General features: G+C 35.4%; 1 protein-coding gene across 1 annotated transcript; it reads left to right on the top strand.

Annotated features, from left to right (window-relative positions):
• Positions 1–5,094: 5,094 nt before the first annotated feature.
• On the top strand, positions 5,095–9,813 carry LOC128551479 (sialic acid synthase-like). Its single transcript, XM_053532349.1, has one exon. It carries the CDS (start codon positions 5,141–5,143, stop codon positions 6,884–6,886), a length of 1,746 nt encoding a protein of 581 aa, XP_053388324.1. The 5' UTR covers positions 5,095–5,140; the 3' UTR covers positions 6,887–9,813.
• The last annotated feature ends 7,457 nt before the right edge of the window (positions 9,814–17,270 follow it).

Here is a 17,270-nt window from a genome sequence, read left to right on the forward strand (position 1 = left end):
GGGTTTAGTTTTTTATTCATTAAATACTTCGCACATATAGAGAGATTCCAGAGGAAAGTATCTCCTTGAAGAATTGTAAGTATGAATCCCTTGGAAACGCACACGGTAAGTATATGATTGCATTTCAGATACGTTTACATCCGACAAGATAGGTGTGTATCTTTTCAGGTAAGTATATAGATTTTAATTTCAATGTCACTATTTAATATGTTTTCTTTCAGTCATATATATATATATACACAATATATAAACAGGATAAGTATTCGAAGTCTTTATACGCATACACACATAATAACAATGTTGTCCGCATTTACAGGTAAGTAATTATACTTTCATTTCACACTTAAAATTCCAGGTAAGTATACTCAGAAAATAACTCAGTTATATCTTTCAAATTCTATGCTTTTCTATATACACTGTTCTCTTATTATAAAACACTGTCTCTATATTACACTGTCTCTGAACACTGTTGTTTGTGTTATGTCATCATCCAATCGCCATTACGTTGCCATTTTGGTATCTGCCTTTGTCGCTTAGGTCTTCTGGAGCAGTTGATCTCGGTATCCGGAGACTCTCTATTATTTTGTCTTCTTTGAGGTATGATGTACTTTTCTGAACTTCTGCTGATTTCTTCATTGTTGAAACCGTTTTCTACTGTTGTTTTAATTGGAAGAAGAAAGTTTCTATGCAGTGTTTTTGCTGTCTTAGTCGCTGAATTCTTTTTCTTGATGACATATACCGGTGTATCTTTGTTAGGTTGTTCTATGATAATATATGGTTCTGTCTCCCATTTGTCCGCAATCTTATGCTTTCCTCTAAATGTGACGTTTCTGGCTAAAATAATGTCGCCTGTTTCTAACGTTGCTGCCCTTGATTTCCGGTCATAGAATTGTTGGTTGACACAAGCTGTGTCTTCCGCAGATTCTTTTGCTTTTGCATATGCGAAGTTTAATCTGTTGCGTAATTTTCGGACGAATTCATTTCTTGATTTAGACTGTATTTCGTCAAAGTTTATTCCAAGTAGGGCATTTATGGCTAGTTTAGGATGTCTTCCAAACATAAGGAAATATGGAGAGAAACCAGTGCTGTTGTGTATGGTTACGTTGTACGAATGTACCAGAAGTCCAACATAAGTCCAATCACTTTCCTTGTTCTCTTCCAATGTCCCGAGCATCTTTAACAATGTCTGGTTAAATCGTTCTGTCATACCGTTGCCCATAGCGTGATATGGCGTTGTGTTGGACTTAGTTGTGTCTCCTAGTTTGCACAGCTCTTGTATTAGTCCAGATTCGAAGTTGGCACCTTCATCACTGTGTATTCTGGATGGAAAACCATAGTTGACGATGTATTGGTCGAACGGCACTCTGGCAGTCGTTTTGGCTGTTTGGATCTTGGTAGGGTAGGCCTGTGCATATCTGGTGCATATCTGGTGAAGTGATCTGTTACGACCAAGATATGTTCAAACCCACCTTTGGACCGCTCAAGGCTGAGAAAGTCAACACATATAATTTCCATCGGCACACTGGACGAGATGTTCACTAACGGGGCTACGGATGGTTATGTCTTTCTGGCGATGCAACGTGGACAATTGCGAACCTTGTCTTCGATGTAGGAGTCCATATCAGACCAGAAGAATCTTTGTTTAAACAGCGACGTTGTCCTATCTCGGCCCTGATGGCCTAGGTCATCATGTAAGGCGCAAGACACTTATTCTCTGATTGCCTCTGATAGCAACTGTTTATAATAGAGTGTTTGAGATTTCAACCTTCGCCTTCCCCTTCAACGTCTCTTGCGAAGGTAACGTATGAAGTTGAAGTTCGATAAAAATTCCTTGAGATTTCTAACTTTAGAATGAACCTTACTTCTTTTATTCCGCCCATTCAATTTATCCGTTATTATGATCGTTTTATTTTTTCGTGCATTTTAATATCAATTGTTCGAAAGGGCAGGACTTTTACAAGAGGTTTAAAATGAAAATTAAATAAAAAAATAATAAAACGAAACAATGTGAACAATGTAAAATATCGTTGGTGTTGCTCCAACATTTAGGTTTTATATTAAATGATGTCAGTATACAATGCACAATTGTGAAACATACATGAGAGGAAATAAAAATGATAATCATATCAACGTATTCTGTTGTACTTGAAAGATAATACAGTACATACTTTTAACAAAAACATGAGAAACCAACTATTACAAATGCATTTCTAGATATACTTTGAAGTTATGTTAAATATATGCGATAAAGCAAACACAAAAGGAATGACCATAAAATATAAAGATAATAGGTAAGGGTAGATTTCTCGGAAGCACAGAGCACCAAAAACACAATCCCAGAGCCACGCATTTGCATAGTAAGCCTACAACAAAAAGAAGCTGTAATGGAAAATATTTCAGACGGGTTGCTTCAAATATCCAACAAGTACATATTAAGTTATGCAAAATATTGATGGAGGGGAAGGAAATGGTAAGGGGCGAAATGGGGTCGGGAGAGGATGGGGGGGAATAACCCGAAGGGAAAAGTTGAACAAGGACGAATATACAAGGGAATGCCATGTTCTTTAAATACAATCGCACGACAACGTACACCACAATAGCGCTGACACTCATGTACCAAAGATAAACACACAGCTACGATCAACTGAATATCATAGAAAAATGACACATAAGAAAACAGTTGGGCACCGTTATAGACTCACAAGCTTACAAACGCACCCACACAAGTAGGAAAAAACAATCAAGTACCAAGGAGAGCCACTAAAAATTACTAAAAGTAAAGGGGGAGAGGTGCAAAAAGTAGCTTAAATGCAAGGGAAAGGAGAGGGCAATAGCGGTAGTGAGGCGGAGGAAAAACGCTTACAGCAAACAAGAAAACATACGCAACAGACAATACAAGACAGACAAAACAACCTGTTAAAAATAGGGGCACCGCCTTTGAACGGTCAGGGCTAGATAATATATTTATCAAATTTGGCAATAAAACTTACAGACAAGTAATTGGTATCCCGATGGGAACCAACTGCGCCCCCGTCATTGCTGATTTATTCTTATACTATTATAAAGAACTATTATGTTATGAACGAGATTTCATGCTTAGTTTATCCACTGAGACACAATTTGAAATTATTGAAGTTTTTAATGGAACCTCAAGGTATCTTGATAATATTTTAAATATGGACAACCAATATTTTTCAGAAATGGTGAAATATATTTACCCTAAAGAGTTACAGCTTAAAAAGACTAATACTTCAGATTTAGAAGCGTCATCTCTGGATTTAAAATTAAAAATTGTGAATAATAATCTAGAAACGAAATATGATATATGATAAAAGGGACGATTTTAATTTTGAAATTGTCAACTTTCCCCATATTGATGGAGATGTCCATCGAGCAACATCATACGATGTCTATATTTCACAGCTTATTCGTTTTGCAAGAGCTTGCTCAAAGGTAGATGATTTTAATGACAGAAATCTTCATATCACCAAGAAATTGTTACAATAGGGTTACCGTTATCATAAGCTACGGTAAGCTTTTAGTAAATTTTACTACAGATAGTCGGAACTGTTAGAAAAATACAATACGTCCCTTAAAACACTATTAAAACTTGGACTTACACACTCGGAATACTATGGAGATGTAGTTTATAAAATTCGGAAAATTAAACATACCCGTATTTTAATCAAATATTTGTAAAATTGGTTAAAATGTTTATCAAAAGAGGATACGATACGAAAATCGTGAAGCACAGTGCATGTTTAGTGATCGGCCCTTCTACAATTAATTGCTACGCTTTCCTATTTGATGGTGCGATGACTAATAAAGTGTAGGACTCCATGATGCTTTTCTCCTAAATCCTACATACAAAGGACGGGGGGAGTTGATTTTTGTCTTACAGTTTTCTTAGTCGTGCCCGTAAAAGTAAGGCTCTTGTTGCTCTGACTTCAGACAAGTTGTAAATCTGTTATTTTGGCACTAATGTTAGAGCCTTTCTCAGCGGGGATTTTATTTACATTGTTTTATTTAACTTCTTGAAAATAGGGTAAGTGCGAGGTTGGCATGCCCTCAACACGTTTAAACCCACAGTTTCCTTTATTTAGGTTACTGACCGTTTCAAGGCGGTGCCCCTATTTTCACCTGGTTGTTTTGTCTGTCTTGTATTGTTTGTTGCGTTTTCGTGGCTCCCCATTGTTTTGGCAGCTGAATCCCAAGACGGCACTTGATTGTTTTTTCCTACTTGTGTGGTGCGTTTGTATGCTTGTGAGTCTATAACGGTGCCCTACTGTTTTCTTATGTGTTGCTTGTTCGTTTTGCTATGTTATTTAGTTGATCGTAGTTGTGTGTATATCTTTGGAACATGAGTGTCTGCGATATTGTGGTTTACATTGTATTGCGACTGTTTTTAAAGAACATGGCATTCCCTTGTATATTCGTCCTTGTTCAACTTTCCCCTTTGGATTCCTTATCCCCCCCACCCCCAACCCAACCCCCACCCCCACCCCAATCCCCACCCCATTTCGCCCCTTGCCGTTTCCTTCCACTCCATCAATATTTAGCATAATTTAATATGTACTTGTTGGATGTTTGAAGCAACCCGTCTGAAATATTTTTCCATTACAGCTTCTTTTTGTTGTGGGCCTACTTTGTAAATGTGAGGCTCTAGGGCTGTGATTTTGGTGCTCTGTGCTTCCGAGAAATCTACCCTTACCTATTATTTTTTGTTTCCAGTTATATTCTTGGGTTCATATGTAACAGTAAACCTAGGATCTTAGGGACATATAAATTTAATTTATTGTATAATATCGGAGCAAATTAGCCAAACTGATTCGCGATTTTGAAGCTGTACGATTGTTAAAGACGGATTTTATTCATATATTTTTAAAAATTGTATAAACTTTATTTCTCTAGCTGTTCTAGACCCAACCAATAGATTGATATGTGTTTATAGTTTAATGTAATTAGTCTCCTTCCCTGTGTTACGTGCCTTTATTTCTTAATATTGTAAGATCGATATCAAAGTACATCGTATTCAAATATATAAATACTCGGTTCGAACAAATAAGATTCATTAAATCGTGTGTAAAGCGGATATCTGCGGACTTATATTTCAGTAATATACAGTGCTCTTCACACAATAATGATAGTTTCTTTCACTCCTATCCGTTCTGGATCAAAGTGTATTCCACATAAAAATGTTCGTTTACTAAATGGTAAACCTCTTTTTCATTATGTCACTTTAGAGGCACTAAAAGTCTCTTCTTTGGATGAGGTATGGATTTCAACAGATTGCGAACAGTATGCAGTATTGGCGCCTCCAGGAGTACAAGTACACAGGCGGTCAGAAGCATCGTCTTCAGACAAATCACTACTGGCAGATGTAGTTATGGAATTTATTAAAGCTTGTACGAATATTACTACAATTGTCATTCTTCAAGCGACTTCGCCAACAACTAAGTCCCAAGACATAGAAGAAGCTCTGCAGCATAGCGCGTCTGGCAAAGGCTGCGTTAGTGTTCAGCCTGCGCATGTGTATCTATATCACGACAACAAACCGTTATGGACAGCGAGAACGCCACGACAAGACTCAAAGACATTTGCGGAAGATGGGAGTATATATGTTATTCATGTAGCCGATTTTCTAAAAACTAAAACAATCCCGACATTTCCCTGTCATAACATGATTATTCAGCATCCGGTGTGTGATATTGATACAGAGGAAGACTTCAAACGCGCCGAAGCATTGCTTTATCGACCATATCCTGACATGATAGATACTGATGGTATCAAATGCATTGATTCATATCTTAATTTGTGTGAGTCTCTGCAGATTTCAACAAGAAAACAAAAGCGGACAATGATCATCGCTGAAATTGGATATAATCATCAGGGTAATATCAAAACTGCCAAAGAACTTATCCGTAGGTGTAAAGATAGCGGTGTAGATGTAGTTAAACTTCAAAAACAAGATTTAGGTCTAGACGGACGTTTTACACCAGCGGCCTTGCAAAGGCCGTATTTATCAAAAAATTCTTTTGGTGAAACCTATGGCGACCACCGCAGAAGTTTGGAATTATCTAAGGAAGATTTTAAAGCCCTGCAGAGTTATTCAAAAGAAATTGGAATTGCATTCGCCGCCAGTGCGTATGATATGCCATCGTTTGACTTTTTAGAATTGCTCAATGTTCCTTTCTATAAAATAGCATCTGGTGATATTGGTAATCTGAAACTTATTGAACATGTTGCAAAAAAGGGTAAGCCAGTGATATTGTCCACAGGGATGGCGGATATGACGACAGTAGCCAAAAGTGTTATGGCTGTGTTAAAACATAATAATAACCTAACACTGCTACAATGTACATCAAGTTACCCAGTACCTGATGACGAGGTCCAGTTGAATGTCATTCGTACTTATCAACAGGTATTTCCAAAAATAAAAATTGGGTTTTCAGGCCACGATCAAGGAACACCATTGACCCTTGCTGCTGTTGCATTGGGGTGTAAAGTTGTTGAAAGACACGTAACACTAGATAAACAAATGAAAGGTTCTGACCACATTGCATCTTTAGATATGAACGAATTAGCAACGCTCGTTCGAGATATTCGCCGAATCGATTCCGCATTAGGAACTGGCATCAAGTGCCTGCAACCGTCTGAGCAAACATTTATGAACAAACTTGCAAAACGCCTTGTGTATACCCGTTCATTTGCAAAGGGGTCTATTATTACACCCTGTGATGTCGTGGCAAAGGTTAATTTTCAAACTTCTGACGATGTACCATTAGTCGACACAGAATGGGAGGTCCGTGAGCTAGTCACCGATGTGGTTCAAAATGAAAACATGCAAACAAACCATTTTAGAAGTGTGCCTGAAATTCGCGAGTAAACTAAAACCTCAATGCACACTAAAATTTTAGAATTTATGACGCACAAGTGCGTACTATTTTAAAAATGACACATTTGATTTTCGAAGCAGTCAAAATTAGGGTGAAGGACTGGGTAAGAAATTTAGGTTATGCTTAGGGAAAGGAATTTGTTTTTATCATCAATCTTTGTTTATCGATATTGTCCATTCTTTGCGGATTTTTAACGTTATGTGTGGACTAACGTAGAATTATTACAATGAGAGTACAGCATTTAATAAAAATCGTATGGCTGCTTTTGACCGACTTTTCGGACATTCGACGCATCGTTTAAAGTAGTTTAGAAATTAATTATAATGGGCTATTTTAACAAAAAGTGTCAAGATGAAATTACATGCATATGATTTAATTGACATTGGTGTATTCCGTTAATTGCTTATTTTAAAGATAAATAATGGTATTTCGTATGTTTATCGGGATTAAATTTTGTTGTTTATTTTTATGTTAATTTCGTATTGAAATTGTTTCCAATTACAATAGAAATGTACCAAAGAAAACCTCTAAGGTGGAAATTCACTCGCGCACCGGTTGAAAGTAAAATGGCTTCCACGTATGAATTGCATTTATTGATACAAACTAAAGTTTTATTTAAATACTACATTATATTGAATTGTTCATCGGATTAGTCAAGTTTGTTAATTGACTCGATTAAATGTTCATGCCATGATCATGTTAAAGACTTGAGGAAGTGCTTTTGCACATGTTAGAGAGCGCAGGTTCGAAATTAGGCTAATATTCTCGCAGTCATACAATGCTAGAAGATTTTGCACATTGTGAGTTTGAATTTATGTGCAATCGCTAAACTTCGCAATTATAAGGTAAAAACATTATATGCGGAATGAAGTAACTTTTCCACAGCTGAATAAAATCACCACTGACAAGGAAAAAGCTTTTTTTCATGGCTTTGATTTCACATGCATTGAGTGGAGCCCTTTTCTTTATTCTTTGGTGGCAAATAAACTTTTAACTTGTAACTTTTTTCTTAGTTTGCCGGTACAATTTGCAGACCAGATTTATGTCCTGTATTTTGAAAGATGTGCCTACCTATCGGGTAACCGGACGCCTAGCCTACGTTCTAGCTATTCGGTAAGCGGAAGCCTAACCTGTCCTCTTAAAGGCCAGAGGAAAAGTATAAAAGCCAGCCAGCCAGAAAAATGGCCACTTGTTTTGAACTCTCTGAGCTGTCTGCTAGCAGAAACAGAGAAATCAAAATGCTATTTTTTTTTATTTTCTAAAGACACACTGCATACTTTTTTCTGAAATTTGGCATACTGTTTATTTAGAACACAAGCAATATTATCTGAAAATTTTATTTAATTCTGACACTTATAAATGTGTTAATCCAAAAATCCAAAAATCTTTTACAAAGCAGTTTAAAAAAATTCAAATCTGACGTTTGCTTGAGTGACAGGTGAATAGAGGTTATGACCTTTCCAGCAGCCAACTAGATTTCTGTAGGAATGTAAACTTTCTCACAGCAATGAGGTCAGCTAAGGTTTTGACATATGGCGGGAAGTAAATACTACAAACTGTCTGTGCCATACATATTTTTTAAATCGCCTGTCTCTTTGTAATGCAACAGTTTTTGCTTCAACATAAAGCGGATCAAACCAGGCTTTGCGGTGAAGTAGCATTGTCCAGAAGCGTTTGTACAGTTCCTTACGCAAGCTACTGTTTCTCGCACTGGCAGGGTTATTTTCAGTTTCCCACCAAAGTTGCCTCATACTTTCGTCCGTAATACATGGCCTACATAGACAGTATCTACACTCGTCTTGAGAATAATCCTGTTCAATTTGAAAATCAGTTACACAATTGCTGTTTTCCTCATTATGAAGCGATTCATTTTCTACACATGTTTTGAGTTGAAATTCTGTATTACTGGTGCAACCATTCTGCCTTTGAATTTCCTTATATTCCCACTCATAATGATTGAATAATTGATTTACTGTCTCTAATTGGGTTGGTAATAATTCAAGAGTTACTCTGATTCTTTCCTCAGACATAATAATTTAATATCAAGTCACACATATTATGTTATATTAATAAATCCAATACTGCAATTAGAAATGATTTTATTTTTTCTTGTAAACCTGTAGATCTGAAATAAATTACAAACTTCCTAATCCTAACAACTCAATGTATAACACTTCTTTATAAATGGCACTCAACATCTGTATCAGATTTGCAACATAGACAAAATTGCATAATGTACTGGTACTTTATGGTCAGCATGTGGTCAAGAAATGCTGAAGGGATAAAGATCAAGATAGGCATTGGAATAGTCAAATATTATGTTCATGCAGGTAAAGTAGGTATTAAAACTTGAATGAAAGTCACTGTGACATCTTATTATATGCATGTAATAACAAAGTTTTGTGTAATAGCAGCACAATGAAGTACAATATAACGTATGTAAGATGTTTTTTTTTTTTATTATTATAACAACCAATTAAAGGGATAACTGGGCTGTTACATTAACCTTTAATACCCCTGTAAAGGATTCCTCCATTATTATTATACATTTTGTGTTTAAATAGAAGCTAAATTGAATTCTAATTGTACAAAATTACACCTCTTTCCCCAAAGCTTTTATCTATGCAGCAGACCATGTGCTTCTATTTACTAGAGAGTGAATGTTTATAAACTTATCTGACCCCAGGTCAGTGCTGTAACAGTGTTGTAAAACTCCACCCCTCTAGCCATATAGGCTTAATGGCCATCCACCTGGATATTTGAGTTCACGGACTCCGGCCTTTAAGATTTTCTAGCAGTCCGGTAATCATTTTGTTCAGGAATAGTGTACTGCATTAATTAATTTGATCATTTTTGTTTGCCTAAGATATTAACAATATTTACCTGTTAACAAAGACTAGGCCAAATTTAAATCTTATAATCACATAACTGTCAACGAGTACAAACTGAATCATGACAAATCTAATAATGCAGAAATGAATAAAACAAAGAAATAAATTGCCAAATTCTAAAGACTTTTCGGAAAAGCGAATGTTTAATGACACCACATTTATACAAGTTAATTAAAATATCGTAGACAAGGTATGTACACAATTTTGAGATATATAATTCTAAGACATTTTAAGTTAAAAAGAATTGTTTTGAACACGTTCGAGTTATACAATCAAGCATAACATGTTAAGAGGTTGAACTTCTTACATTTCTCATTACTTCCTGTGCAGCATATCCTCTAACATAAAAATATTTTTTATCTTTGCAATCATCTTTGATACTTCTATTTTCAATATTTGTCTCAGAACAACTTATGCACACAATCAAAACATTGGAACATTAAAAGAACGACATCTATAAGCAGTTACATTTTTAACACAAATATTTGAATCAGAAATAGTTCAGCAAATATAAGATACTTTCATTGAAAAATACTTTAACTAATACCGGACGGCTAGAAAACCCCTAGAGGACAGGCTAGACGTCCGGTTACAAGAAGAACAGAATAAAAGCCAGGTTTCTAGTTGCTGGAATACATGAAAATTTAGATCAATTTGCCAGATCAAACAATATTAGGATTAGCGGGCTTGAATAAATACAAAAAAAGATAATGCGCATCAAACAATGCGAATCGTAATAGTTGAATTAAATGAGAAAATTTCTGGATTACAGTTAATCCCTTATGATATAAACTTTTCTCATAGATTAGGGCCAAAATGGCCAAATAAAAAGGATAGGTTATAGTAATATTGCTGTCGAAATTTTCAAAGAACGTGGTGAGAAATAATTTAAGAAAAAAATCCAAGGTGATGACAGACGGTGCGGACGAGAACCGGAAATATATATTATCAAAACAAAACTAGAAATGTACATCACGTGAAGTTCCATTAATACCAAGACTGTTTTGATCTTCCGTGGCCGGTAATCATAAACAAAACTGAAATGAACAAAATTAGTAAATATTAGAGAGACAAGCGTGTGCAAGTATATTAGGAAAAGGCAGTATTTTCGGTGATTTGCAGAATAATACATGTCGTACTATTTGAGAGGTATAGATCAGTAATTGTATTATGCACACTATAAAACGCTCCTTTATCCCTGTCTATATACATTGTAATTCTACACGCTTTTTGAAACTGACATATAAAAATTTATAAATAGTCGCATTATCAATTTTTCTATTTATATATATATATATAATTGTTACTTTAAGCGGACCAAACAAACTATATAAACAGTGTTTATGGAGACCGCTGGATTTGGGAGACAATTTTTGGTCTCCTTATTAATAATATTTTGCGATGTCCCAGTATGTTGATGCATGAATGAAAATTGCTTTTTTGTTAAGCTGACTTTCAGGAAGACGCACTGAAACCAATCTGCTTTATTTGCATCATTCAGACCAGTCTATTCCTAAAAAACAACGATTTTGAAAATGCCGGTGTATATTTTCGTGAGCCTAAAATGGTGCGTTAGGAGGACCGAAGAAAAAGACAAATAAAATCATTTTACTGATATATATATATATGAAAAATAAGACCGGCTTTATCTTAATCTGTCTCTAAAGAAACTTTTCATTGTAAAATTACTTTTTTACATATTTAAAAAATCGATATTTTTGAACCTACATTTTTAAGGTGGCTCCATACCTTAGACCAAACAAGTCAAACATAAACGTACATTAAAGAAATTGTTCTGAATGTAGATTGAAGGCTATATCTTTCGAAAATGCTATATATTTTGCACAGTTTCTGTCTTACGTGTTATTCTGTGTTATGTGAAGCACCACCTAGCGATACCTGCTTTTATCAAAGAGAACTTAGTTTTTGCGCCACTATTTAGTGGAAAATGGTCCGAATTTATTTTTGTCCCGCCTACTCACAGTTTGTTCATATTGGAAGTAGCTAAATACTTAAGAACCAATTTTCAAGCTATATCGTTTTTTTTTTTTTTTTTGTTTTTTTGTTGTTTTTTTTTTGCGCGCGTGAAAGGTTTTTTCAATTATATTTTTGGCATTACATTTTTAAGGTATGTTAATTGAAAATTGAAATTAAAAAAGTATATGTTCACGGTGGATTTTTGCAAAAAGAAAAACCTTTGAAAATCGTTATACACAAATAAAAATAAGGCGTCTGACGGGACAGCGGAACGCCACGTCATGACGTGACAGTGTACAGTTTTCTTCCCTAAAAGCATGTGTGTACAATCGCTTAATAGAGAACTCTTTTCTAAAAGAACGTTAATTGGATTTTCTTGTTAAACGCAGGCCCATATCAATTCTCCAGCATTGATGACGATTATGTTTTGAATACATTTGATACTAAAATATCTGTAAAAAGTAAACACGAGGATCTCCTCACAATATACGTTTACACAGTAGTAAAGACGACCAATATATGGTTCAAACTTATTGTTTTTTTTTGTCTTGATGAAACTTACATTTTTACCTGGCTGAAAAATCGAAGTGCTTCTAGTAGTATTAGACATTTGCGAATTAAGTCTACGTGGACTGTGGACACCTAAGACGATAGATTTTTCAATGGGACCGTCTCAACATAATTTGATTATATTATGCGCGGGAGGAAAAAGAGTTTATAACAGCAATAGGGTTTGGGTTATTATATTATCACTGTGCGGTAGGTGATATCAATTCGGATGTGCCTGTTTTTAGCTCGACTTTTCGAAGAAAAAGTAGAGCTATTGCACTCGCTCTGGCGTCAGCGTCGGCGTCGCCGTTTTTTAAAGTTATTTTATAAAACCAAATATCTCTGTTACTATCAAAGCTATTGATTTGAAACTTAATACAGTTATTTACTATCAAAGTCTACACCAGAACAAATAATCCCCATAACTCTGATTTGAATTTTGATAGAATTATGCCCCTTTTTTACTTAGAATTTCTGGTTAAAGTTTTTGATAAGGTCAAATATCTCTGTTACTATCAAAGCTATTGACTTGAAACTTACAATAGTTATTTACTATTGAAGTCTACACCAGGAAAAACAATCTTCATTACTCCGGTTTGAATTTTGACATAATTATGCCGCCTTTTTACTTAATATTTTGTTTTGTTAAAATTTTTGATAAAGTTAAATATCTCTGTTACTATTTAAGCTTTTGACTTGAAACTTGAAATACTTTTTTACTATCAAAGTCTACATGCGGAGAAACAATCCCATTACCCTGATTTGAATGTTATGTCCCGCCGTATTAACTTGGAATTTTTTACTGGCAAAGCTCTAATTCAGAGTCAAGCACTGAGAAAAGTCGAGCGCGCTGTCTTACGGAAAGCTCTTATTCCGTGTTTCTGTCCATCAGAGAGAAGTTATGCTACACATATCGCCAAAAATATTCAAGCGAGCCATGCGCTCTGCACGTTGTCATAGAGTGGTGAACATTTAGGCCAAGTTTCTTAAAAATATTTCAAGCAGTTCAAGAGTTACACATCGCACTCGAAACAAAGTTATATGACCTTTGACCCCTAAGTGTGATATTGACCTTGTAGCTAGCCATCCAAAACTTGCGCTCTGCACGTCGTCTCGATGTGGTGGACATTTGTGCAATGTTTCTTTAGAATCCCTCAAACAGATCAAGAGTTACAGAGCGGACACGAAACAAAGTCATATGACCTTGACACCTAAGAGTGACCTTGACCTTAAAGCGAGCCACCTGATACAGGCGCTCTGCGCGTCGTTTTGATGTGGAGAACATTTGTCAAGTTTGTTTTAAATCCTTTAAGGGGTTCACGAGTAACAGAGCGGAGTCGACACGAAATTGCTAACGGACAGACGGACACACAGACAGACAGACAGACGGTCGGATGAACACCTGTTTTATCCCAAAACACGTCTGCACCGGGCGTATAATAACAACAAAGGTATGGAGACGCAAGCTATTAGTATTCTACAGTTTTCACAATGATTTACCTACTGACCTACATTTTGATCCCAGCTGACCCAGTTTAGATTTTTTCATGTCGGACGACGACGACGATGGAATACGGATACATTGCGATTAGACTAGCTCAACTTTGACGCAGATGCGCAACTTATTATATTAAAGAACATTTCAGGAGAGTGTTATGACGCTAGATCAAATATTTTCGCGATATGTACATGTATAACAAAACATTTCTCTGGTGAACAGAAGGACGGAAAGACAAATCCAAATCTTATCCTCTTCGGTGACATAATAAGCCAGACCTTACCATCATTATAGGAATGTTTTCCTACCAAACATAAGTCAAAAAAATCATGTTGAGACGGTCCCCTCGAAAAATCGATCGTCTTAGGTGTTCACAGTCCATGTAGACTTAATTCGCAAATGTCTATTAGTAGTCTATGCACGCATATTGATCGCATCGCTGACTTTTAACACTCGCAATTTTAATCGCATGCTTAATTCAGTTCATGAATAAGTTATGATTAAAATGATATATTAATATACTTCATTAGAAATATTGTTCTTGAAAAAGTGTAAGTATAGCAACGAATAAACATACATCTCTTTGGCTATTCAATTCCGCGACCTCTCAATTTAGTGATTTAACCTCTATAACATCTACAAACAGTCCGACTTGTGAATATGTGACTTTGAAAGAAATTTTGTTTTATCTATATAGGTTACTTAGCACACATCAGATATTAAGTGTTCTATTTGCAGATATTGCGTATAGCACTGAACTCGCTCTTTTCATTTAAATGCACGAAAGACTTGCAAACTAATGCCTCATGTGTCACTACTTTTCGTTCAATAATTATATCATATTACGGTGTTTTTAATTAAACAAATAAACTTAATGATTAGAGATTCCTATCAGATAATAGTTAATGGTATTTGAGTTTCTAAAAGAGATATGTATTTTGTTTGTTTTGGGTTAAATTAACCTACCCTAAATTTTTGGCCCGACCATAAATGTTTTTGTGGCCTTGGAGAATATTTATTTCAACTATTTAACAAAAAGTTGCAAAACTACACATTATATGCGTTAAACATGGCCAGTGATGTTAGAAATCAACTTACTAATGCTCTAAAGGCATAACCCCCTTATTTGTATTCATTTTTGACACAAAAATAATTTCCGAAAAGTCTCCCTTAATAAATAAAAAAATCAAAAAAAAAAAAAAAATCCGACCTACCTACCCTAATTGTTTTGAGCATGTTACCGGAAACAAAGATTTTTTTAAGCCTAACCTAACCTAACCAGTGTTCCTGGATTCTGTACCAGTACAAACCTGTTCACCACATGTAACTGTCAACTTCCCTACATGAATCAGAGGTGGAGTACAAATGATTTCAGACACAATGTATTTTATCAAATCGTCACGGAAAACATATGCCCCGCCCAGGGATCGAACGCACGACCCCGCGACCCGTAGACAAACGCTCTCTCTATTGAGCTAAGCGGACGGGCAAAAAGAGATCTGTAATGCACATACACCATTTTCTTGTGACTCAACAGTAAAGAGGAAAAGCACACGAATTAGACGGAAATTACGTAAAGTCGGTACGTTCAAACGTGAAACATGAGATCGTCAGAAAAGTTTCAGAGTCTCAAAAATTTGAGAAAAATTTAAAATTTAAAGCATTTTAAAAACGGAAACGAAAAAGGATGGATGGATGGTAGAAGAGTTATCGAACTTTCTGTTCTGATCGATGGATTGCGCGAATGCAGCCGCTGTATATCAAAACTACACCTAGAGGATATAATTCGAGAGGTAATGGACTTGGGTCAATCCTAAATGCGTAAACTGTCATTAGATGAATTCTGTACCAACTGGAAAAGGACACAGAACTTCAAATGGTGATCGTGAAAATTGCTTCGACATAAATACAAAATTAGCTGCAGGTAAGCGTTTCAGCTTTTTAAAATGCATATGTACTGTATTTAAAATCATACAGTAACATATAAAAAATAAATACTGAAATATATTGAAAGCACAGACAAAATACGGAATTGTATTTTCAGCCTACTGCAATACGGTAATTAATCGAGTATATTGTGTTTCGTTCGTACGAAAAATACACAACAGATAAATGCTGACCATTTCCCTCTATTTCTATTGTGGTCAGCAATTTCACGCAAATGTGATATCGCTAGAAAGTCCTGACCAGTTAAATACAGTGTGAAATATTGAAACTGCTGGCCGCTTCTATATATTTGTGAAACAATAATTCTTCTGACCATTTCCCTCTATTTCTATGTGGTCAGCAATTTCACGCAAATACGATATCGCTAGAAAGTGCTGGGCAGTTTAATATAGTGTGAAATATTGAAACTGCTGAGTGCTTCTGTATAAGTTTGAAACAGTAAGTTCTGCTGACCATATGTGGTCAGCAATTTTACGCAAATGCGATATCGCTAGAAAATGCTGACCAGTTAAATATAGGTAAATATGCTGACCGGACAGGTATATATTAAATGTGCGCAAAGTACGGACGGATTCCTTCTATTTCTTTGTGGTCAGCAAATTCTCACATCCGTTATACCGCTAGAAAGTGCTGACCATGCAGTTAGATATAAAGTAAATCTGCTGACCGCTCATGTATGTGGATATATGCACAAGTTCCGCAGCGACTTTAGGAGCGCAATATTATCCGCGAAAGAACGACTGCATTTATCCACATACAAAGTTGATAACCTTTTTATTACATACCCACTACCAAATAATTAATTTATGTTTAAATTATCGTTCTGAACCGAAAGAAAAAATACGAAAAGAATTTCCCTGAAAATGTAATTAACAAATCAAACTGACGTGCATTAACATTTCCCGCGAAAATAACGTCAACTTGTTGCAACGTGCGCAAATTGCTGATGGATTCCTTCTATTTCTTTGTGCTCAGCAATTTCTCACATATCGTATAGCGCTAGAAAGTGCTGACCAGCTGAATATAGAGTAAATATGATGACCGGTCAGGTATATATTAAATGTCAGAATTGTTCAAAAATTTATTAAAGATACAAAGCGTTTTGAGAATTGTAATACTACAGTGACTTGTTCGTCCAAATTCATCTAGATTTAGTTCTGCAACAACAAGATCAACAATAAAAATCTACAAAGCCAAAACTAAAATTGAAGTTTCACGCGAAATATAAACATTATGTTGTACTTGATCTAACTAGATTTCGTCTTAGTATTCTTTCTTCCCTCTTTCTCTCTTCTTTTAACTTCAATTATGTAAAATTTTGCATAGCTTTATGAATACACATTTTGTAGCCGAATCTCATGTAGGTGGAATTTGTTAGGGGGAGGGTATGTTGAGAGAACTTGTTACCCAACCATTTTGCATATAATGTTGTTAAGTTTTGTATTTGAGATATAAATATTATATATATCGATATGCAATAAAATATGTTCACACCTTACAAATAACATGGAT

Source organism: Mercenaria mercenaria, unplaced genomic scaffold, assembly GCF_021730395.1.
Source record: "Mercenaria mercenaria strain notata unplaced genomic scaffold, MADL_Memer_1 contig_1134, whole genome shotgun sequence".
Classification (NCBI taxonomy): domain Eukaryota; kingdom Metazoa; phylum Mollusca; class Bivalvia; order Venerida; family Veneridae; genus Mercenaria; species Mercenaria mercenaria.

Bases quoted from the DNA above. Each gene is read 5' to 3' on its own strand.
- LOC128551479 (XM_053532349.1), top strand. From the start codon at position 5,141: ATGATAGTTTCTTTCACTCCTATCCGTTCTGGATCAAAGTGTATTCCA.